This window comes from Watersipora subatra, chromosome 8 (genome assembly GCF_963576615.1).
Source record: "Watersipora subatra chromosome 8, tzWatSuba1.1, whole genome shotgun sequence".
NCBI lineage: Eukaryota > Metazoa > Bryozoa > Gymnolaemata > Cheilostomatida > Watersiporidae > Watersipora > Watersipora subatra.
Genome location: NC_088715.1, coordinates 30,941,206 through 30,963,952, shown reverse-complemented (window position 1 = coordinate 30,963,952; position 22,747 = coordinate 30,941,206). Strand labels below are relative to the sequence as shown.

The window sequence follows — 22,747 nt, the reverse complement described above, 5'->3', positions numbered from 1 at the left end:
AAAACAGAGGTTTTGGTGACATAGCCAGAGAATGTAATTACTTCTAGCAATACCTGAACAAGAGTTAATCAGGCAAAAACTTCTATGGAAATGAATGGTCTCAATTGCTCCAGTTTGTCGAATCCATAAACTTCTGCCCTTAGAGAACAAGCAAAAATTTATTCACACAAAGCTCTGAAAAATTATTTGTTAATGTTGTTACTTTGTGAAGACGTTTAAATTCTCTGAATTTGAGTTCTAGTTTAAACCAGGGAGCAGAGATTTGAATAGAAGCTTGGTAAGCAGTAACTCATCTGGTCAACTCTGGATTTTGAGGTTTTACTGCCACGTGATCTCACCAAGGTTTAACTGTTTGTAAGCAGTTTAAAATGGTGTCAATAAGATCCTCACACGCTTTGTTAAATGTATACCTGGTTGGCATTGCGTTATAAACTCTGGTGAATGAAGAAGTCTGATGCGTTGTAGAGGAAGGTCTCTTCACAGCATACTGCAAATAAAGTTTTTTTCAAAAGTTACAATTTGAAATCAAAAAACACAAAATAATGAAGAAGCTCAACTGATTAAGCTGATAAAAGTGCTTTTTGCCTTTTAATGTATTAATAGTAGGAGTGGAGGAAAATTGTTGAATACCTAAATTTCCAAAACTAGCCTCTTGTAATTGTAAAAACATCATGTTAATTTTCAGTTTCATTTTTGTTGTGAAGGCTAGTGCCCTGGCAACCTAGTGTACCAATAAACCACTAAAAGGCTATCTGAACAATTAATATTAAATGGTTGAAGGAGCTCCTTTAGCACAGGTGTTAGAATGTCGGTCCACCAAAGTGAATGCCCAGGGTATGATGTAACCTTTCTTAACAAACCATGTCTTTTGCCAGACGAATGGACCCGACTCTCATTAGTATAACTACTGACTTGTAGGAAAAGTATTGGCTTTGACTAGGCAATGATTTCTGCAACTCATTGCTAAAAATGTGTTTTCTGCGGTTCATCTTATTTCTAGTAGAGTAATTACCATGGTGTGTGACTTCCATTAAACAATAACATTCATTCATAAACATGAACAGACCAAAATATTACTACATTTCACGTAAGTCATTTGGTTATAGTTTTATGCCTATAATTTTAACAAGTCTTTGTCAAAAGTTTTCACTTTGGTGAAAAAATGAAATCCAATTAACCAATGTTGAAAATTAGCCAATCAACTGTTGGCTAAAGTCCAACACTGAATATTTTAACTTCAGTTGATATAGACAATAACACACCTGCGATTATTGCGTGCGAATCCAGTCCCATGAGAAGGTGGAAGTTGCCGAATGACATCATCTCTCAGGTCACCAAGCTGCTCAATCACCATATCCAACCTATAAATAGAACCTTACTAGGTAAACTTTCAATACCGCAAAATAATGCCAATCTATAAACATTACAAAATCATTTTTCGTTGTATGAAAAATATTAGTTACATTCTAAAATGAGAAAAACAATGTAAAGCCGGTTTTGCTTTTTACTTACGTTTTTAGATATTTCTCACTCTTAACTTGCTAAAAGCGTTTGTTGTACGGTAATAGCAATGCAGTATTTCTTTTAATTTTATGGCCCAAATTATTGAGAATTCGTTGAATCGTTTAAATATTAAGATTTTATTATATCACTTTGTTGTTTGTGTTTTGTGGCTACTAAAATTTCTTGAATCTCATTTAGTAATAAAAACTTTTGTTCAAAGGTCACATTCATCTTCTTGTTTTGAAATGAATATTTTCAAGCGACAGTATATTTCATTGTCTCTCTACAACTGCCTAAAGTTCTCTCTACTAACTGTGGCCTTAATTTAGATATGTAGATTGCTACTTTGTTAATTTGATAGAAATGAGTTGGTCAAAAATAGGAAAAAAAATTGACAATAAAAAGAGAATCAATTGCGAAAAGAGCTTAAAACCGCTTGGAACTATTGAATTACATTTGACAATTTTTGCTATCTAATTTACTAAAAATATAAAAATTTGCTTTTTTTAGTATTTTGCGTTCCTGGCTCTGATTGGCTCAACGATATTTAGTGCCGGTTGTAATTATTTAGTTGATTTGCTCTTAGAAACTTCAGTATTGCAGATACAATGCACCGTAATACAAGTATGTACACAAGTATGCCGCGTGTAAAAAGGCATGTATTTGTACTCACATGTACGGTGATTGTTAAGGTTTATAAAACACTTCAATTATTTTGAAGTGTTTTATAAACCTTCAAAACACTTCAATTATTTCGAAGTGTTAAAACTATGGCTCAAAATGAAAACTATACCTAGAATTTTTTTTCTATAAGTATTTCAAAACATAGTACCACAAACTTGAAATGATTAATGTATTTTGAAATTTTAATTATTTCTAAGGAATATAATGCATGCAACTGATCACAGAAATTTAAAAAAGCAAAGAACTATGCAATGAAACATAATCTAACAGTTGTTTTCAAATTTTTTTGCTGATAAACTTTTAGGAACTTACCTTCGAGCTGTACTGGTAACTTTATGAGCCATATCTTCATTAGTCTCTTTACGTTCTGCTGCTATGTACTTTTCCATGCAGACTTTTACAAACTTTGTTATCTTTGAGTTGTGGTCTTCATCAAGATGTCTCCCTGCAACAAATCAAATTTAATTAGGTTGCAGCTAGGATACTGTTTAAGTCAGTGAAATTCGTAAAGAATTTGAGTTACAAATGTTGTTCGTTGTATGCATCTCTTGTCAAACGAGAGAACAAGCTAGTAACGAGAATTACCTAATGCCGCTATACTATTTACAAGCTAAGCAATTTTGTTAGCAAATGAATCCCATCCAAAATACGACTAAATCATCACTCAGGTTAACACTTTAAAGGTCTACTTTCAACAAATTCACATTACAGTTATTTGGTATAAAAAGGCTCACCATGTCTTACTCTGCTGTTTTGTAAGTGCAAGATATGGGAAAACGTAATTACAAGCTCTTAAAAGCTCAAAAACAAACATTCAATCCAAGCCATCACAAAAATGTCGTAGTTTAGAATCTCTGTATTTCGATAAAGTACTCGAACATTGTGGTTATTGTTTTGACACATGATTTTATCACATGAATTGAAACACCAATGGAAGGCTCAATATAAAACGTCACGGAGCACTAGTTTATGGCAAACACTTTGGGTTCTACCCTAAAGCCCGTTTCAAATATATGTGTTCGCTACTTTACAGTTTTTTTCAGCTTGGTCTAATCGTCTACTAGTAATCTGATTATGTGACCTATACTTCCTGCCAGATGACACGAACAACTTCTGCAGTATTTTTCAAGCAACCAACAGATTCTTCATGTTTATTAGAAAATGATATGTACTCCTCCGAGCTAAGGTTAAAATATTGAACGAATTTTTAGACTAAGTTTTGACATATCTGTGCTCAAAATGACAGCACTGCAATAATGATGAAATAGACGCGTAAGGACAATAGACATAGTTTTATCGAATGTGTGAAGTATATTTGTGACAATACTTTGACGAGTTAGGTCGCATGAAAGTGTAAACAGAAGTCATGCTCAGTTACGTCCAATTTGAGACGCTTTGGAAAGGGATTCTAATCTACAGCAATTTTGTATTGGCTGCGATTAACTGTTCGGTTTTGAGCGTTTAAGAGCTTGTAATCACATTTTAATCACTTTTGCACCTACAACACAACAGAGTAAGACATAGTGAATCTTGTGATACCAAATAACTGTAATGTGAATTTTGTTGCAAGTCAACCTTTAAGTTTTTGAATGCTTACCTAATAGGTTCTAATGGACAAAATAGACCGCCTGTAAAAGTTTAACTTTAAAGTTAACTTAACTAAATTCAATGTATAGAGTAGAAAATATTTATGAAGGTTTACTTAATAAAGTCTTATGTTAGCTGGTTTTTATTCGCTTTACCATTTATCAGCTAGCTGAAGGTTTTTGTAGCAAGAGTTTTTAAACCTTTCAACAATTTATAGACACTAAAATTTTTGGGAACTATTATTGAAATGTAAGACCATTTTTTGTTATACCTTTTATGACATTTTTGCTCACAATTTTGTTTTTGACACCCATATATATAATTTTGTATAAAAACATGCATTGACTTTAATTTTTTATTTTTCAGAATATTTTTTTCAAATATAGTAATATGATTAGAAGCTAAATATTGTAGGAAATTCTGTTGTCCAAAACTAGCTCCAATAATTTCAAAGAAACTGAAACCTTGCATATTTATCACTTTGCTACAAACTAGGCTTAAATAAGAAAACTTACTGAAATCAGTGCCAGTCTTTTCTGAGTGTTTTTGTGCACATTGGCTGTGTCGACATATCTGTATCAACGTTCCAATGAGAGGAATGTAGGGTCGGTCAAAATGCTCATAGACAACAGCATAGTAGTTATACTTCCATAAAATCTCTGATTTCTCCTGAACTTTCTCAAATGTATAGCTGCATAAAAATTAGGAGTATTTACCAAGTGAATAACCAAAGGCTTCCACTTTTTCAGAGTTTATAAAAAGTAAAATAGAAAATTGATAGAGAGTGAAAGAGAGAGCTGATAAAAAGTAAAAGGGAGAGTTGATAAAAAGTAAAAGAGAAAATTGATAAATAGTGAAAGAGAGAGCCGATAAAAAGTAAAAGAGAGAGTTGATGAAAAGTAAAAGGGAGAGTTGATAAAGAGTGAAATAGAGAGTTGATGAAGAGTAAAAGACAGAGTTGATGAAGTGTAAAATAGAGAGTTGATAGAGAGTAAAAGAGAGAGTTGATAAAGAGTAAAAGAGAGAGTTGATAAAGAGTAAAAGGAAGAGTTGATAAAGAACAAAACAGAGAGTTGATAAAAAGTAAAAGAGAGAGAGTTTATAAAGAGTAAAAGAGAGAGTTGATAAAGAGTAAAAGAGAGAGTTGATGAAAAGTAAAAGAGAGAGTTGATAAAGAGTAAAAGAGAGAGTTGATAAAGAGTAAAAGGAAGAGTTGATGAAGAGTAAAACAGAGAGTTGATAAAAAGTAAAAGAAAGATTTGATAAAGAGTAAAACAGAGAGTTGATAAAAAGTAAAAGAGAGAGTTGATAAAGAGTAAAAGAGAGAGTTGATAAAGAGTAAAAGAGAGAGTTGATGAAGAGTAAAAGAGAGAGTTGATAAAAAGTAAAAGAGAGAGTTGATAAAAAGTAAAAGAGAGAGTTGATAAAGAGTAAAAGAGAGAGTTGATAAAGAGTAAAAGAGAGAGTTGATAAAGAGTAAAAGAGAGAGTTGATAAAAAGTAAAAGAGAGAGTTGATAAAAAGTAAAAGAGAGAGTTGATAAAGAGTAAAACAGAGAGTTGATAAAGAGTAAAAGAGAGAGTTGATAAAAAGTAAAAGAGAGAGTTGATAAAGAGTAAAAGAGAGAGTTGATAAAAAGTAAAAGAGAGAATTGATAAAGAGTAAAAGAGAGAGTTGATAAAGAGTAAAAGAGAGAGTTGATAAAGAGTAAAAGAGAGAGTTGATAAAGAGTAAAAGAGAGCGTTGATAAAAAGTAAAAGAGAGAGTTGATAAAAAGTAAAAGAGAGAGTTGATAAAGAGTAAAAGAGAGAGTTGATAAAGAGTAAAAGAGAGAGTTGATAAAGAGTAAAAGAGAGCGTTGATAAAGAGTAGAAGAGAGAGTTGATGAAGAGTAAAAGAGAGTTGATAAAGAGTAAAAGAGAGAGTTGATAAAGAGTAAAAGAGAGAGTTGATGAAGAGTAAAAGAGAGAGTTGATGAAGAGTAAAAGGAAGAGTTGATGAAGAGTAAAACAGAGAGTTGATAAAAAGTAAAAGAGAGATTTGATAAAGAGTAAAACAGAGAGTTGATAAAAAGTAAAAGAGAGAGTTGATAAAGAGTAAAAGAGAGCGTTGATAAAGAGTAAAAGAGAGAGTTGATAAAGAGTAAAAGAGAGTGTTGATAAAAAGTAAAAGAGAGAGTTGATAAAGAGTAAAAGAGAGAGTTGATAAAAAGTAAAAGAGAGAATTGATAAAGAGTAAAAGAGAGAGTTGATAAAGAGTAAAAGAGAGCGTTGATAAAAAGTAAAAGAGAGAGTTGATAAAGAGTAAAAGAGAGAGTTGATAAAGAGTAAAAGAGAGAGTTGATGAAGAGTAAAAGAGAGAGTTGATAAAGAGTAAAAGAGAGAGTTGATAAAGAGTAAAAGAGAGAGTTGATAAAGAGTAAAAGAGAGAGTTGATAAAGAGTAAAAGAGAGCGTTGATAAAAAGTAAAAGAGAGAGTTGATAAAAAGTAAAAGAGAGAGTTGATAAAGAGTAAAAGAGAGCGTTGATAAAAAGTAAAAGAGAGAGTTGATAAAAAGTAAAAGAGAGAGTTGATAAAGAGTAAAAGAGAGAGTTGATAAAGAGTAAAAGAGAGCGTTGATAAAAAGTAAAAGAGAGAGTTGATAAAGAGTAAAAGAGAGAGTTGATGAAGAGTAAAAGAGAGAGTTGATAAAGAGTAAAAGAGAGAGTTGATAAAGAGTAAAAGAGAGAGTTGATAAAGAGTAAAAGAGAGCGTTGATAAAAAGTAAAAGAGAGAGTTGATAAAAAGTAAAAGAGAGAGTTGATAAAGAGTAAAACAGAGAGTTGATAAAAAGTAAAAGAGAGAGTTGATAAAGAGTAAAAGAGAGCGTTGATAAAAAGTAAAAGAGAGAGTTGATAAAAAGTAAAAGAGAGAGTTGATAAAGAGTAAAAGAGAGCGTTGATAAAAAGTAAAAGAGAGAGTTGATAAAAAGTAAAAGAGAGAGTTGATAAAGAGTAAAAGAGAGAGTTGATAAAGAGTAAAAGAGAGCGTTGATAAAAAGTAAAAGAGAGAGTTGATAAAAAGTAAAAGAGAGAGTTGATAAAGAGTAAAAGAGAGCGTTGATAAAAAGTAAAAGAGAGAGTTGATAAAAAGTAAAAGAGAGAGTTGATAAAGAGTAAAAGAGAGAGTTGATAAAGAGTAAAAGAGAGAGTTGATAAAGAGTAAAAGAGAGCGTTGATAAAGAGTAGAAGAGAGAGTTGATGAAGAGTAAAAGAGAGAGTTGATAAAGAGTAAAAGAGAGAGTTGATAAAGAGTAAAAGAGAGAGAGTTGATAAAGAGTAAAAGAGAGCGTTGATAAAAAGTAAAAGAGAGAGTTGATAAAAAGTAAAGGAGAGAGTTGATAAAGAGTAAAAGAGAGAGTTCATAAAGAGTAAAAGAGAGAGTTGATAAAGAGTAAAAGAGAGAGTTGATGAAGAGTAAAAGAGAGAGTTGATAATGAGTATAATAGAAAATTGATGAAGAGTAAAAAGAGAGAGAGAGAGAGTAAAAGAGAGACATAGTCACATAGGGACACATAGTCCGAATGTATTAGGTTTCATATTAGTGCAAAATATCAAAATCAATAACCTTCAGGTAATGCTACTTTTTTATTCGTCAGCTAATGTTACTGGAACAAAAATATTTTATTTCTAGAAATTCAGTAATTTAGGCAAAACATTTGCTTTAGTTAAACTGCAGCAAGTATCTTTTAAAAATGTTTTTATATGCAGATCTAAAAGGGCATGTACAAACAGGCCTAGGCTAAGGAATACCTATTTATGAAAGACAAAAATTTCTAGTTGATGGTTTTGGACAAGAAAAGTAGCAAAAAAGTATGTTGAGAAGAATATTATGACTTAGTGACATCTACTTATCAATGTGCTTATTTAAGTAGCATAATACCTAAATATGTAAAATAAGTCATGGCTTGGAAATACCTGAACATGGCGATGAGCAGATTGAGCAGCAGAACATTGGTAAGAATCATATAGAAGGCCAGTAGCAGTGATCTGTAACCTGTAAAACAGTCATGGCATCACAAATAAAATCATCTATGAATTACTACTTAATATGCATACAATATTCAGGTGAAAGTAGTTGAACAGCTTTGCCTAGCAAACTGAAGACAAAAAATTCAAGCTGCCACAAAATCAAGTCCTTTAAAAAATATTTTTCGAAAATCTTAGATGTATTTAGAATTTTCTAATTTTACAATTGGTAGATCCAAAAACACAAAAACTCAAAGAGAAAAGTTATTTTTCATCGAAATTTATAAACAATTGTTTAAAGAATTACTCTTTTCAATGCTCAGATGCATTTGCTGACATACCAAAACAAAGCCATTTAGTTTGATACACTTTTATAAAAAGTGCATGCTATAGTAAGCCACAAACAGGCTGATTTCTCTGGTAACCTAAAGCAAACATTTTAAAAATTATTACGCAAGTAGCAGTAGTATTAAGCAAGTAGGCTATATATGCATCTACATGTATATGCAAAGTTTACAAAAATCAAACACTAACAACATGCGAGTAATTTTACAGAAAATGACTTTGTAAGGCAATCAATGAGTTTTAGTAAATAACTTTGTTTGAGAACACTCTTGAGTTTACTATAAATGAAAACATAGTCTACTGGCTTTACGGTTTTCTGTTAATATGTTATTAACACTAAAGCTCAGAGTCTAGGATTTTGTTAAATTGAGCATGTACCTTGATAATCCTCTAGAAAAAGTTCTCCATACATTTGGAAGTAGGGTCTGTAGACTACACTGGTGCTAAGGTCATAGTTTAACTTTGACTCAGGTTCAAGGATTGTTTGGGTGACAACTCCAAATATGAGGATAGTCATAGAAAGAATGACCACAAAGAACAGCAAGTCAATCATCTGTAAAAAATGAAATGGAAACTTTGTACTTACTAGACCAATAATTAAACTTTTACTTATGCTCTGGTTGTGATCATGCTCAACTATACTGTTGAATAGATGTTGATGAAAGACTCTCAACAGAAACTGTTCTGTTGTACAATGATTATATGAAATTTAAATACAAATCAACACTGAGAAATCCTTGACCGCTACATAAAAATCTTATTGCTTAACTATTTTTATATTTCTGATTTGGGATAATTTGGAATCACATAAGCTGAGCTGAATCACATAGCTGCAGTAAAATTTGGGCAAATTGCAACTTTCAAAATACATATCATTGTTTAGGTTGGATTGATTTTTACAATCATCCACAAAAATACAAAAATATTAACAACAATGAAAACCGTTCACAGCATAACTGCTCATTCTTTGATCACACGAACTGTAAAAAATGTATTCAATGTCTTTCAGGGATTAGTCTTTAATTATTGTTTATTAATAAAACAACATTGTATGTTTTTCTCTACATAGTCTCAATTGCATATAAAAATCTTACCATCTTTTTAATCATGATGATCTTTGGTCCGAGCTGTTCTATCACATAGAATACTTGAGTAAACCGCAGCACATACACCATAAATGAGAGTGAGTAGAACCAGCGGGCAACATCAAAATCCTTCTCAGGAATAGTGAACCTTAATATGGCAGCAAAGACAAGAAGAACAAATGCCAGAAGATCTAGATGATTCCAGAAGTCTTTTGCCCAATCAGCGATTCTCTGCTTTCCGTATTTCATTGCTATTTTGTCTCTATACCACATCTGTAATAATTTGGCTCATTTTTAGTCAATTCAGTCCTATTTTTATGTTAGTTGTTATCATATTTTAATAAAGTGCTTTAGATGGTTTATTTTTCATAAGTTGATAGCATAACTTGTAAAAGCTAATATCAGTTCTTTTAGCAGAACAAGTGATTTTAAACCCTTTTTGTCAAACCATTTATTTAACTTTAGTTGCTAGCTGCTTTATTATTTTATAATCTTTATAATTTGGAAAACATTTTTGTTGGAAATTAAAATATTGCCAGTAAAATAATATACAAGTATATATAATTTAAACTTAATTTGATAATATTTGCTTTGTAATACTAAGAAAATGAGGGCAATCAACTCAATAATTCATTTTTAAACAGCTTAGAATAGCAATTAAGGCAGTCAAATACAATACCGAAGTAAAGTATCGAATAAAGTAAATATCGAATAACGAACCGGTATTTCAGTAGATTTGATTTTCGACCCTACATTTGCCAATTCAGCACCATACTCATTCAGCCCCACAAACTTGATGAATTCATTAGGCAATGTATGTCGCTTTATGGGAGCAAATACGCTATCGTTTTAGGTCATGACACAATCATCGCGTAACATCATGAGATGGAAGCTCTTATAAGTAAGCTTACACTAATTATTCATTGGAATTGTGCCAGGCTAATAGCAAGTATCAGGCAACTCTAACCTCCTGGGGTAATATAATAATTACGTGAGGAGTTTGAGTAACTTACCTGTAAATCTAGATCTTTACTAAGCTTTTTACTAAAATGAGTTTTTGCCCTTTTGGTCAGGTAAACAATGTTACATGCAACAGTTAACAGTGCTAGTTATTAACTCCAGGTAAGCACTTCAAGTGTGAGTATTTTAATTAATGCAATGGCTATTTGTTGAATTAATTCATAGTGTTAATTATATCTTAATGGTAAAGTTCGCTGACTTCACGTTTAGAAATTCTGAGATCAAATGCCAGATTTTAATAGCTACACCTTGATACAGGGTTTAGCAAAAGACGAAAAGGTAAAAAAGACAAACACTGAAATTTCTATCTGTTATTTAAAATTCCAAGCTTCAAAGTTTCTTCTACAGTTTTTATCTCGATTGGCTGATGTCTAACATACAACAAAGAGCTTTTGATGAATCCAAGAAACTATATATAAGACAATATAAGTCGTATTTTCTTAAACCTAAAGCTCTTTGGCTCCTAATATGTTCTATGATATTATGTTTTTCCTTTGTTTACTTATAGAAAGCATACTATACTAGGTAGTCCTTTAGCTTCTAGGATGACATAAATCAAACAATTAAATTAACTTGGATTTGGAGGTTTTTTACATGGCATATTGTTAGGCAATTTTTATGTTATTGCGAAAAATGATTTCATTATGATCACTTTCAAAGAATTAGCAACTTTTCTAATTTGACAGCTTAGCACTCAGTAGTTAGCCTTCTTATAAGATTTTAGTAAATTGCTCATTTTCCAGATTCAGTTTACCTGAAGACTATTAAAGTTTCAAATTAAATAAGTATTTGCGCATGGATAATGCAACTTCAATCTAAAACAAACATCAAAACAGAACTCTAGATTGCTATTGGACTATGTTCACTCTTTATAAATTCTCTAACCTGTCTTATCTCTTCAAAAATGCCTGTCAGTCCATAGAAATAGGTAATCAGCTCTAGGCAGCTTATGTCTGCTACTACACAGCACTGCTGCCACGAGCATGTTCTTGTCATGTTGCTGCTGCTATTTGCTGATATTCTTGTGTAGGGTCTCAGCTCAGTCATCATGAAGAATGAGAATAAGGTCAAAAATACCAGAAACCAGAGCTGGAAAAGAAGAACTAGGTACACCTTAAATGAATCTGTTTCAAACAAGTATAGATTCATTGACTGAGACAGAATGAAAACTGTATTAATTTTATACGAGTAGTTTAGGAGCTTCTATGAACACTTTGATTCCAGCAATAGAAAAACTGTACACATAGCGTAATAAAAAATGGGCATCAAGCTTTGCTCGAGGAAGGTGCAAAAGTAGCAAGGTGCTAAACATTTTGCAAAATCGTGGTTAATTTGGGATAATGTCTTTTCGAAGCATCTAGCAATCATTTAAAATGCTAGCTTGGTTTTGCAGTCAACTCAGACTCGACTTACATACTTAAAACACTTAGACTTCACCTTTCAGACAATTATTTCCTGATTTTAAAAACATGGAGAAAAGCCATTAAATTAAAAGTGGTTTGCTTGCCATGTTTAGCAGTTTTGATGTCTCACTTGATGACAGAAAAAAATTGTTTTCTCTCAAAATGAACTTCTTCAAAATGCTTGTAGAAGTTATTGGTAGTTTCTATTATTTGCAACATTTTTTATGTTTGAGGTGATCTTGTCTTAATGATGTTTTTAGATAAAAACCGATGAAACTTGATTACGATTAAAACGCCCCGATCAATCAAACCTGCAATTGTGGCGTCTATTGTCGCAAAGCAACTGACAGAGCAGAGACGCAAAATCTTTCAACTTGAACACAATAGCTGATACACACTATAACGATGAAAAAATCTAGTCACGTCACTTCACACTTGTTGTTTTCCTAAGGCATTGAATTGCAATCAAGTTTTATTGATTTTAATCTTGAAACATCTTGACAATCAAGTTACCTCAAACATTCACAAATGATAAAAAAATAATAGATAGAAAAACACATCAGAAGATTTTGATTATAAGTTGCTTACAAACCGTGGTTTTTCTACTAAATATTGGTAAATAATCTCCTCACCGCATAATGAATGCATTTGACAATGGGCGAGCAGAGGCCTCTGTAGATAGCCCTCGGATAAGAGATTTCATTTTCTTGCCTGCCTAAAAGGGTAACGGGAATCAGATTTTTGTGATCTGGGGAAAACTGGTCAAATTGGGGACTCTTGTGTGTATCTTCGATGGTAAGGATTTCTTGCTGTCGCTCATCCATGCGCTGCTCGTCATCTTTTTTACGGACAAACTTCAGCAGAAAAGCCATTAACGGTAAGAAGGCAAAGAGCACAATCTACAAACCAAAATTACAGTCTGAAAGCGTATGAGTTTAAATTGGTGCACACTTATCGCAACTAAGTGTGCTATGTTATATATTTAAATAGTACCATGAAATTGTGAAGAGTGAAAACCTATGTTGCATGGGCTTTATATTATATATTGTATATAATACTACATTTTCATATGTTATTCATGCTGAAAAGGATTTTCTAATTCATTCAGTTGGCTTGCGAACTGTGATGAAATGAATTAGAAATTAAAAGAAAATTTAAAGAAAATCTCAATTGATTATTTTTACGGACAAAAACACAACTGATACAAAACTAGACAAGGTGTCATTATTTGAGCAGCTAGAACACAACTTCATTTCACAGTGTCTCAAGTCTGCCAGTGACCATTGAGGTTCTTCTCTGTTCTAACAGATTAAAAGTTTGTTTAGAAAATAGTCTTCTTTATGCTACTAACCAACCCAAGATGAGTTCTCAGAGCAATATCTCCTCGCCAAATTTTGCTAAGTTTAGTGTAACAAGCGGGCTGGGCAAGGAACTCTTCCATCTCACCATGATAAGCCATGGAAAGAACAGTGGTACGACCCCAGTTGGGAGCTTCTCTCACTAGCATTTCAGATGTGTACTGTCGATCAGTTGACCAGCAACAGTCTAAGATTCCATTGGCCAGCTTCTCAAATTTCCTGCAACCCAATTAAATGCAAATGTTACTAAAGATAAAATCTTTGACCTATATCAAAGTGCGAAAAATACCATTTTTTATAATTTTCATGAGAATGATGTAATTACAGTCATACTTCAACTTACGAGCTTAATGCGTTCCGAGACTGTGCTAGTATGTCAATTTAATCGCATGTTTGTGCAATTTATTTATATATAGAACAATTAAATATATATTGATTGGTTTCCATACTCTAAAATAAGCAAATAAAACACTCAAAACAAGATATTGTAACAGAAATAACATGTTGGTTATTCTCCTTACGTACTACATGCTTTCAAAAAGCAACAAATAAAAAATGATGCAAGGAAATGTGATTAATTAAAATGTAAAATTAAATACATACAATAGCAGTTAACACTCGCGTTTGCCAGGGAGGGAGATATAAGTTATCATTCGTTACAACAGTCGACTTTGATAAATTTGGATTTTATCAAAGTGTTAAAAGACAAACTTAGAAGCAAACCTAAAAGCAAACTTTCATTTTCAAATAAACGTAATTAAAATTTCTTCGGCGTTCATAGTTTAAAGTTTCTTGCTGGTTAGCGAGAAATCTTTCCTTTTTTTCGCTTTCACGACTAGCCGGCTGTTTTCAGATAAACCTATCAAACGACGTTTGCCTTTGTCGCCCTTGCAACACGTTGCGATAAAGACGAACACAAGTGTCGTCACAAATGGTTAATGCACGACCACTGGCCAGCTTGTCCGAATGTCTATTAAACAGTTTGGATAGATAGCGCCGGCCTTTTCACATAGCATCGTTTCAGTTACACTGTCACCGGCCAATTGTTTGTCCAATGCCATCAGCGGTCGTGAAGATCGCTGCACCGTTTAGAAACTATGGTTAGTCCTTTTCCGAACTAAATGCCCTGAATATAATCCTTCTGTTTGATATTATGAATGTATTTCTGTCATATTCCCGAGCTAGCTCAATCACGCATACACATTTCGCATATTTTTCAATATTTTTCTGTTTAATATCAATTGTTATCATTTGCTTTTTCTTTGCATTATTTTTCATTTTACTGGCAAACTTTCGGTCTACGCACAGTATGTTTAATTCACATAATTCTGCACAGAAAATCGTGCACAAAAAAACCGGTACAACAGTATAACCTGAACAGTTGAAAAATACAGAGTGATGCTGTTCTCATAAAACACCTCCGGCATACTTGGCAACTGACTCAAGTGCTCGTATCTCAAACATGGCTCGTATGTTAATGCTAAAACTTGCTTGAAAGCTGGCTCGTATCTCAAGTTTCTCATACGTTAGAGCACTCGTAAGTTGAAGTATTACTGTATGATAAAACTTGTAATTGTGTTCAAATGGCAGTAAATGCATTTAACCTTTGTTTACCATATAAGTTTCGCTTATATAAATTTGAACTGTGGCTTCAGAAACTGAGCAAAAACAGCTCTTACCACATGGTCGACAAGACATGTTTTATGGCAGTTCGGTGAACTGTGAAATTGTCTTAAAAAATAAACAAGTGTGCAATTGATTTTAAATGCAGAAAGATAGTTGAGTGGTGAGGATGGTAAACTGAATACATGTTTAAACTCTCATATAGTGAAATCCTTTACGAATGATCAAATACAGATGAACGGACCAACATATATCTTATTATAGTAAAGATTATGGTATGCTACAAGTTTAGCTCTGACCATTGGTTTAACTAAACAAGGTTTTGATAAGCTGCAGAGTGTGTACAAAGAGCTTCAAGTATCTCTTTCTTAACTTTTGTGCTAAAGCCGGAGCTCGTTCGGTGTCCTTGACTGTACAGAGCATACAGCGCAACAAAGAAATTCAGTATGATGCTTAATAGTTGTGCTGTTTTGAAATAAAAAGCAATATCTTTTAACATCTCTATTCATGTTATAAATGTGCATTTTCTACCGTCAAAATAAAACTCTGGCGATTGAGCTGACTCAATGTGGCTGCATATTTACTTATAGCATACCACTGCACCAAACCAACTATAATTGCCCTGAGCAAGCAAAACACGCTATCTGAAAAGTTGGGAAATCAAAAGGTCCTAAGTTAAGTATCGCCTGTAGTTTGGAGTTTTCACAAAAATAAATTTTTCTGGTAAACATTATTAGATATCTAACCTTGATGAATCAGAAAAAATAGTTGAAATACTGCCAATACTATGACCGGGCTTAACTAAAACACGTTTGTGTTTGTACTGAATAATTTACAACAATCAAAATAGGGCGTTTTGCTTGCTCAGGGCAGCATAATTTTTGACAAAAAGTTTGAATGAAATTAAAGACAATTGCTCCTGCCTTTTTCAGCAAAAAAGCCTGTTTATTGTCCTTTCACTACACAGAGAGCATACAGTTTATTAAAAATTTCTATTATGCAAGCTAATTACGGTACCACTTTCAATCAATAATATTTACATAAAGATGTCTTCACTTATGTTGTAACCTCATACTGTCTACCATTAAAACTAAGCCAACTCATGGTAGTTGCACATTGACCATATTACTATATTAAGAATTTATATTAGCAGTTTTTATGATGTATCTGTCTGAATTTAGGCTACCAGAGAGGCTCATGAGTCTAACAAAATTTAAACATATTAGTTGTGTTTTCAAAACTGTTTTTCAGAGGATTTGATCTTGGAACCTCTATTTAGAAGGCACCAAGATAACCCGTTAAGCTATAAGAAATGCTATGGGTTCATAGGGCAAAAGGTCACTATCTGGGTTAAAATACACATAGCGGCTCTGTGTTACGCGCAATGTCACTAAAGCTTGCTCTCACGGCTCTTATTAGTAAGTTTACCAATACGTATACTAGCTTACTCAAATTAGCCAAAGGTAAGTACATTACCTAGCACTGTTAATAAGCAATTTTTTAATATCTGAGCATTCACCTAGTGATACCTAAACTTATATTTTAAATTTCTTGTTGCTAGTTTTGTTATATCCAAATTTCATCTCTCTCTATCATTTTTGTCTTTGGGTCACAGTCCGAAAGAAATATCTTTAGTGATAACTTTAGCATAGAGTTGCATTTACTTTAGCTATAACCAAAAACTTATGTTGTATATAAAAAACTATAAGTTTTTTTTCAGAATTTTTATTGACTTATTAAATATTGGAAAAATTTGTGTACTGAAAGTAAAATTTGTTGCAATTTAATATTTTAATAGGCCTAATTTCACTAAATTATAAACTCTTTTGTACCTTTGAGCATGACATATTTATACATAAACGCTAAAACTGCTTTGTTAGAGATACTTTGGTTGTACATGATGCTGAATCATTCATTAGATTGTTTGCTAAAATGATGGTTTTTTTGTGAGAAAAACTCATTGAAGTTTAAACATTAGAAGAAATGATCTGCCAACCATATTGATTATACATTCTGCAACTAAAATCTGAATTACAACTAGTAAAATCTCTAAAACTTGCTGCAAAATTAAACTTGCAGTTGCATGTCATTAAAAAATTATTTTAGTCGTTGTCCAACAAAAAACCATGCAGGATTGAGTAACTACTAATCAATTTAATCCGCATCAACTCTTGGATTTTAGCTGTAAAAGCTACAGCAATGACAAAAATACAGTAATGTGCATGTAAAACTTACCTAGAATTTGCCAGATAAGAAGCAGTAATGTCAATGCTTTCCTCGTGGTTACTTTCTCTTGCCATTCCTTGCATGATGGCAGCACCAACTATTGCACCAGCTACAAGTTGAAGTATAATATTCACATTCTCTACTGAAGCGCTTAATAATATTACATGAACTACGCATAAATAGTAAAAGTAAGTGAGAAGGATAGCAGGTTAACCTGATCGTTTCAAATATTGAGTTTTACTTTTAATCATAACAAAGTCTCTAACTATTTATTCTAAAAAACTAATTAAAAATGCGGTTCATTTGCATTCTTTTTTTTGTGCATGTACTGTATACCATGTGTTGTTTGAAGTACATGAATTGCTTAGAGCCACAATGAGATAGCAAAAGCTAAGATCTGAAAACTAAGAATTCAGGTACATTCTAGCATTGATGACGCTGGTATGCACCTGCATTAAAGCATGTACCACAAATAAAATACAAGCAATTAATTAACTCTTTAGACCTATTTTGTAAATAAAAATAATTCATATTGCACAAAATTGCAATTCAAACTCTTCTGGGTGAAATATTTTTAAGTCTTTACAAATTATATTTTATTTGTCGTTTATGTATTATTTATTTGTACATTAATTATTATTTTTACTATAATAATAACAAATTATTATTTATTTTTGATCAGTTAAATTTAAATGTACTCTGGTTATATAAAAGTATGACAGCAACACTGATGCTTTGAAAAATTAAATGAACGTAATGGATCAGTTAAAAAGTTTTAGAAAAGCTGGAGAAATATGTGTTAAACATGAAGTTTGAAATAATAGCGCTATATATTTATTGTTATTGGTTGTTGTCTGTCAATGTGTTTGTTTTTTTTATATCTATAAGCATCAAGGTTTGTCTGTTGTCTCTCGTCTGCCTGTCTAATAATAGCAACAACAGATAACTACCTTCGTACTGGTTTCGAACTTGCGACGTTACAATCACAAATCAACTAACAAGCACAAAACCATTTGGCTACGCCATTCTCATCATTTACTTTGCTTCTATTTTGTTTTATATACCTTTTTTGATAGCTTTTGCTAAATCCACACTTTTTATGACACCGGGCGTCCTTAGGCTACAATGATCTTGTTATAAAAGTTTTTGCCTTGCGATGTGAAACACGATTTTGTTTGCCCTTGCTATACAGCCTTTTTTGTCATAGAATATCAACTAAAAGTTATCTTGAAATTCAAATGTGACAGTTCTTGTGCTGAATACATTGAAACAATTAAAATTTTGATATGCTATTCACCAAAATCGCTTCCAAAATGCATCAAAGAGATACAATACTTTCTCTCTCAAATATTTTTCCTTGCGATGTGGAACATGATTTTTTTTCGCCCTTGCCATACAGCCTTTTTTGTCAAAGAATATCAACTAAAGTTGATCTTGAAATTTGCATGGGACAGTTCATGTGCTGAATACATCGGAATAATGAAGATTTTGATATGCTATTCACCAAAATCGCCTCCAAAATGCATGAAAGAGATACTATACTTTCAGTTTAGCAGTGTTCATTAACAAGTAAAGCAGAAATGAACACGGAAACAGATACCGTACAGGATGAATTTATTCGCGGAGTTATATTTCGCGAAAATTGTCTTTTAATGCATATTCGCGGATGAATTTATTCGCGGCTGAAAACTGCCACTCTCTAGGAAAAGTTAACTCTATTACGTCTAGCAATAGAGTTAACCTTACGCAAGCGCGGCTACGCGCATTGCGCGTTTTGTTTTCTATTTAGTTTACAACTACGGGTGGATCGTGCTAAGCTATAAATTCTTTGTCGCGTTCAGAGGTTTTCACGAATATTCATAGATTTGGAGGCCTTTGATGAACCAACAATTTGTGGTAAGTAATGAGTTTTTTCTCACAACCATTTACTTAATTAGTTGAATTTTACTTTGGTTCTTCGGTATAATGCTAGTGGCTATTTTTGCGATGACGCCATTCTGCATATCTTGTGACAACCGTGAATAATTTTGTAAAAAAGTGTGATGCATTGGCAATGGTGTTAGCTCAAAGCCCAGGCAATGATTTTAAGAATGTTTTGAAACTCAACTACGTTTAGTATTTATATTAAAAACCATCCTAGCGGCTAGTTTTTAATTTGATGCAGTAGTTATTCTCCCTTGTGATTAAAAATAGAACTAATTATTCACGGAATTTTATAATTCGCGGAGTTGTCTGTTCGCGAAATCGCGAATTTTTATAACCAACGAATATTTTCATCCTGTACGGTAAGTGATAAAATTTTAGTCGATGGCAAAGTTGAAGTTTAGTAGAATACATACTAAAACTTAACTCTAATCATGCATTTAGTAAGCTTAACTTATTTATGTTAAACTCACATTTTATGTTAAAAGTCTGTCTTGCAGGGAATAACTACTCACGGTGTGTACTGCCCATAATGCCTTATAATGTTGCATTTTATTGCATAACCATTAAATAGACTAAATACACAAAAGTCACTGTAGGTACCTATTGTGACAAAGGGTAACATACTATTTTGTTACTAATTGTTAATACGCAGGCCTAAAATACACGTACAAATTTGATGAAATCTATTAAGGAATGTTTGCATTAGATAATCACTATGAGCTTCTGATTTTTTCTATTTAACATTTTTGCTTTACGATGCCAACACTGGAACAACTTAAATAATAGGATGAGGGTTCACAAGTGTACTAAACGGTATTAGGTTTGGCGTCTGTTGTTTTTTAAATTTTGAAAAAGCTAGTTTCTTTTACCATTACATCTTTTTTCAATTTGCTATTTTCAAATGTACAGTTTCAATTTCAAATATGCTGTTATAACCAGGTTGAAGTCTACAGCCTAAGGATTGCACTAGAAAGAAACTTTCAGTAGCTGAAAAAAGACAAGTGAACTATTAAATTTTCTAATTCATATATATACATGTATATATATAATGATAATGGCAGCTATTATTATGTTTCTGTTAACTAACGGAAGCAGAGCATGTTTAGACCAGACATATGCTGACTGTTGTAAACAACATTGAAATTCTAATGTACATTGTAAGTAAATCTACCAATTTGATCCTCTGAGAGTCTCCAAAACAATTTAGCAAGATCCATCCTGTTGAACAGAGTTGCCCAGAGAAATAGGTGCTGAGCAGGGTCTGTGTAAACCTGCTTTCCATCCACATTTTTGCTGCTTAAGGAGTTATCTGCAATATAGCAGTTATAGAGCAATGAGCCTAAGAAAGCCTTTGACAAAATATATATTGATCACTAAGCTAGAATGTTCAAAATCATTTATTGTTTTGATATGTGATAGAATAAGCCAAGCCACCGACAAGGCTAGTCAGCCTACCAGACCCTGTTTTTTGAATATGCCGCTAGCTGAACATCAGCCAGCAGATTAAGGAAAATGGGTGGAGTTGTGTATAAAGCTTTTTCATATATTCCAGAGTATTGTATATAAAAGTACTAACCATCCATAGACAATAGAGTAGCTATGCTTTTGTTTTCCATTTGGGTTCGTACTACATGTATGATAATATTGGTATGCAATTACAATTCAAAAAATTCACAGATTCTTTAATCAAAACGTGGGATAAAGTATAGAGGCTAATTTATGCTTGAATTTTATGTGGAATCTAATCTGCCAGAAAGTAGCGGTATATTTAGCTTAGATATAATAATATACAACTTTAAGTAGCAATGACATGTTATAGATATCCTTAAAGAAGCATTTATTAAAAATATACTTTGCTTTCATCTGATTAAAATTGGAAAATAAACTCCATTTAATGCAACTATGCTGGTTTCAATTAACAGCCGAATCAGTTAAAATTGGTTTACTTAAATTAATGGATTTCAGTTTCCATAGTAGCAGCACACCTTTGCAAAACATTGTGAGAATTGTCCAATAATGGCATGGTACAATGATTCTTAATGCAGCTTCAGCTGAACAATATTTGATACGAGTAAAGTTGTATACTTTAAACACCCTTTATGGTAAAGTGTACATGTAATTTATTTTAAATCTTTAGGAATTCAATCTAAACATTAACCTGAAGTCAGGGAGAAAACTAAAAGATGCCAGACTATATAATTTTTAATTACTTTTTTGTGCTCAATCAAACTAAAAACACTGCGTGTAACTCTTTGTTTTTGTCTTTTTGTAAAAACTAAAGTTGATGTTAACAGCCAGAAAAAGATTAGAAAAGTAAATATTTTGGATCAAGTGGCAAAGCTAGATAATATGTAAAAGTTAGAAAGTCTTCCGCTGGTTCTATGTGATCCATATGCAAGCAAAAGTTTGTCACATACATGTATGAGACTGCTAAGGAGTTATCAGAATGCTATCAGCAGGTTTTAATACAGATCGAAGTAAACCGTATGTAATCCCCATGTGAGCGATAAATGTGTACATTGCTAAAGAATGCCCACAATGCCATCACTAAGTTTCAATATCAGTTTTACAACTAGCGATATTTTAGTATCCTTAACTTTAGCTAAAGTGACTTACTAGACCCATCAACCTTGTAAATGTTAGGGTAAGTGTGACCAAGGATGAACTTAAGCATTTCACCAACACGATCCATGTAGTCCTCAGGTTTTTGAGAAGATCTCATACCAATGCAGCACCCCTAAAAGTGTACATAAACAATATTCTACAAAGAACAGAATGTGAATAAATGCTTTAAACTCAGTATGTATTAGCAGTATAGCGGTTTATAATATACAGAGAGTTGTATGAATACTACTTGTTGCACAGGAGTAGCATACTTAAGAGGTTGTTTATAGTACTTGCTCAAAATTATAGACTGCTGCTGAAGGCTGTTACAAAATGCAATAACTTGTTTTTCAAGTAGAGTTGTACATGGCATCACTAAGCTTTTTGACTACAGTGCATAACATTTAGCAGATGTACTCATGTATAAAATATACAATTCTTATTTGCTTATTCCAAACATTTGAAAACATAGCTCTCGACTCTCAGATAACGCTAGCATCACCCAGTATTCAACGAAGTGCTACCTTCTTATATTTTTTATTAAATGCTCTGTGATGAATGCCTTATTTCTGGTAACTTGTTGATACATGAAATCTTATGATAAATATTATTGGCTGCAAGCGCATTAGGTGTTTTTGTTTGCTAAAGTTTAAACTACGCACTACAAAAAGTTTTTGTTAAATTAGTTCAGGTTCTACTCACTGGGCTGTCAGAAACAGACGGAGGGAACAGGGAGCTCACAAACCTCGAATATCCATCTTTTTTTTCCATAGACTAAAACGTTGAAAAGTAGTAAATTAAACTGAAGCTAGATGTTCTTACAAACTGTTTACTTATTTTGAACACATGAGTAAACTATAACTAATGAACAATACTAACTACTACTACTACTATTACTTCTACTAGTACTACTACCGCTACTACTGCTACTAGTACTACTGCTACTAGTACTGCTACTAGTACTACTGCTACTAGTACTTCTGCTACTAATACTACAGCTACTAGTACTACTACTACTTGTACTACTACTACTACTACTACTACTACTACTACTAATACTACTACTATTTCTACTACCACTACTACTGCATACACACCATATATTAGTTTTGGTGCACTGCAATAATTATTTTTCTACCGTTACGAGTAAAAAACAAATTTTGGAACAATGTGAAATAGGAGCTATTTATTCTAATAAATTTTATCATTTTCTATTATTTTTACAAGGTTTTAGCTTTAAAATGATATTCAATTCAAAAAGAATGGTGTTATCCTAGTAATTTAACTCTCAATGAAAAATTATTAATATAGTGTAGGATTCCAGCAACCTCTTATATATACCAAACTAGATTTCAAAGTAGAAAAAATCAAATAAAG

At 32.4% G+C, this 22,747-nt stretch overlaps 2 protein-coding genes across 2 annotated transcripts in view; both read right to left on the bottom strand.

Annotated features, from left to right (window-relative positions):
- Window positions 1–244: 244 nt before the first annotated feature.
- On the bottom strand, window positions 245–11,245 carry LOC137401975 (transient receptor potential cation channel subfamily M member-like 2). The gene is made up of 8 exons (XM_068088444.1): window positions 11,116–11,245; window positions 9,220–9,483; window positions 8,504–8,678; window positions 7,730–7,808; window positions 4,290–4,465; window positions 2,500–2,632; window positions 1,263–1,361; window positions 245–487 (listed from the first exon to the last, which is right to left on the bottom strand). The coding sequence occupies exons 1-8, from the start codon at window positions 11,224–11,226 to the stop codon at window positions 478–480; spliced, it is 1,047 nt and encodes a 348-aa protein (XP_067944545.1). The 5' UTR covers window positions 11,227–11,245; the 3' UTR covers window positions 245–477.
- Window positions 11,246–12,238: 993 nt separating this feature from the next.
- Window positions 12,239–22,747, bottom strand: part of LOC137402453 (transient receptor potential cation channel subfamily M member-like 2) — a 32,374-nt gene continuing 21,865 nt past the window's right edge. The window contains exons 10-15 of the mRNA XM_068088953.1: window positions 22,073–22,144; window positions 21,383–21,503; window positions 19,938–20,075; window positions 16,850–16,949; window positions 12,985–13,210; window positions 12,239–12,532 (exon numbers count right to left, since the gene is read on the bottom strand). Of these exons, the coding sequence (XP_067945054.1) occupies window positions 12,239–12,532; window positions 12,985–13,210; window positions 16,850–16,949; window positions 19,938–20,075; window positions 21,383–21,503; window positions 22,073–22,144 (951 nt within the window). The remainder of the gene's footprint in view (window positions 12,533–12,984; window positions 13,211–16,849; window positions 16,950–19,937; window positions 20,076–21,382; window positions 21,504–22,072; window positions 22,145–22,747) is intronic.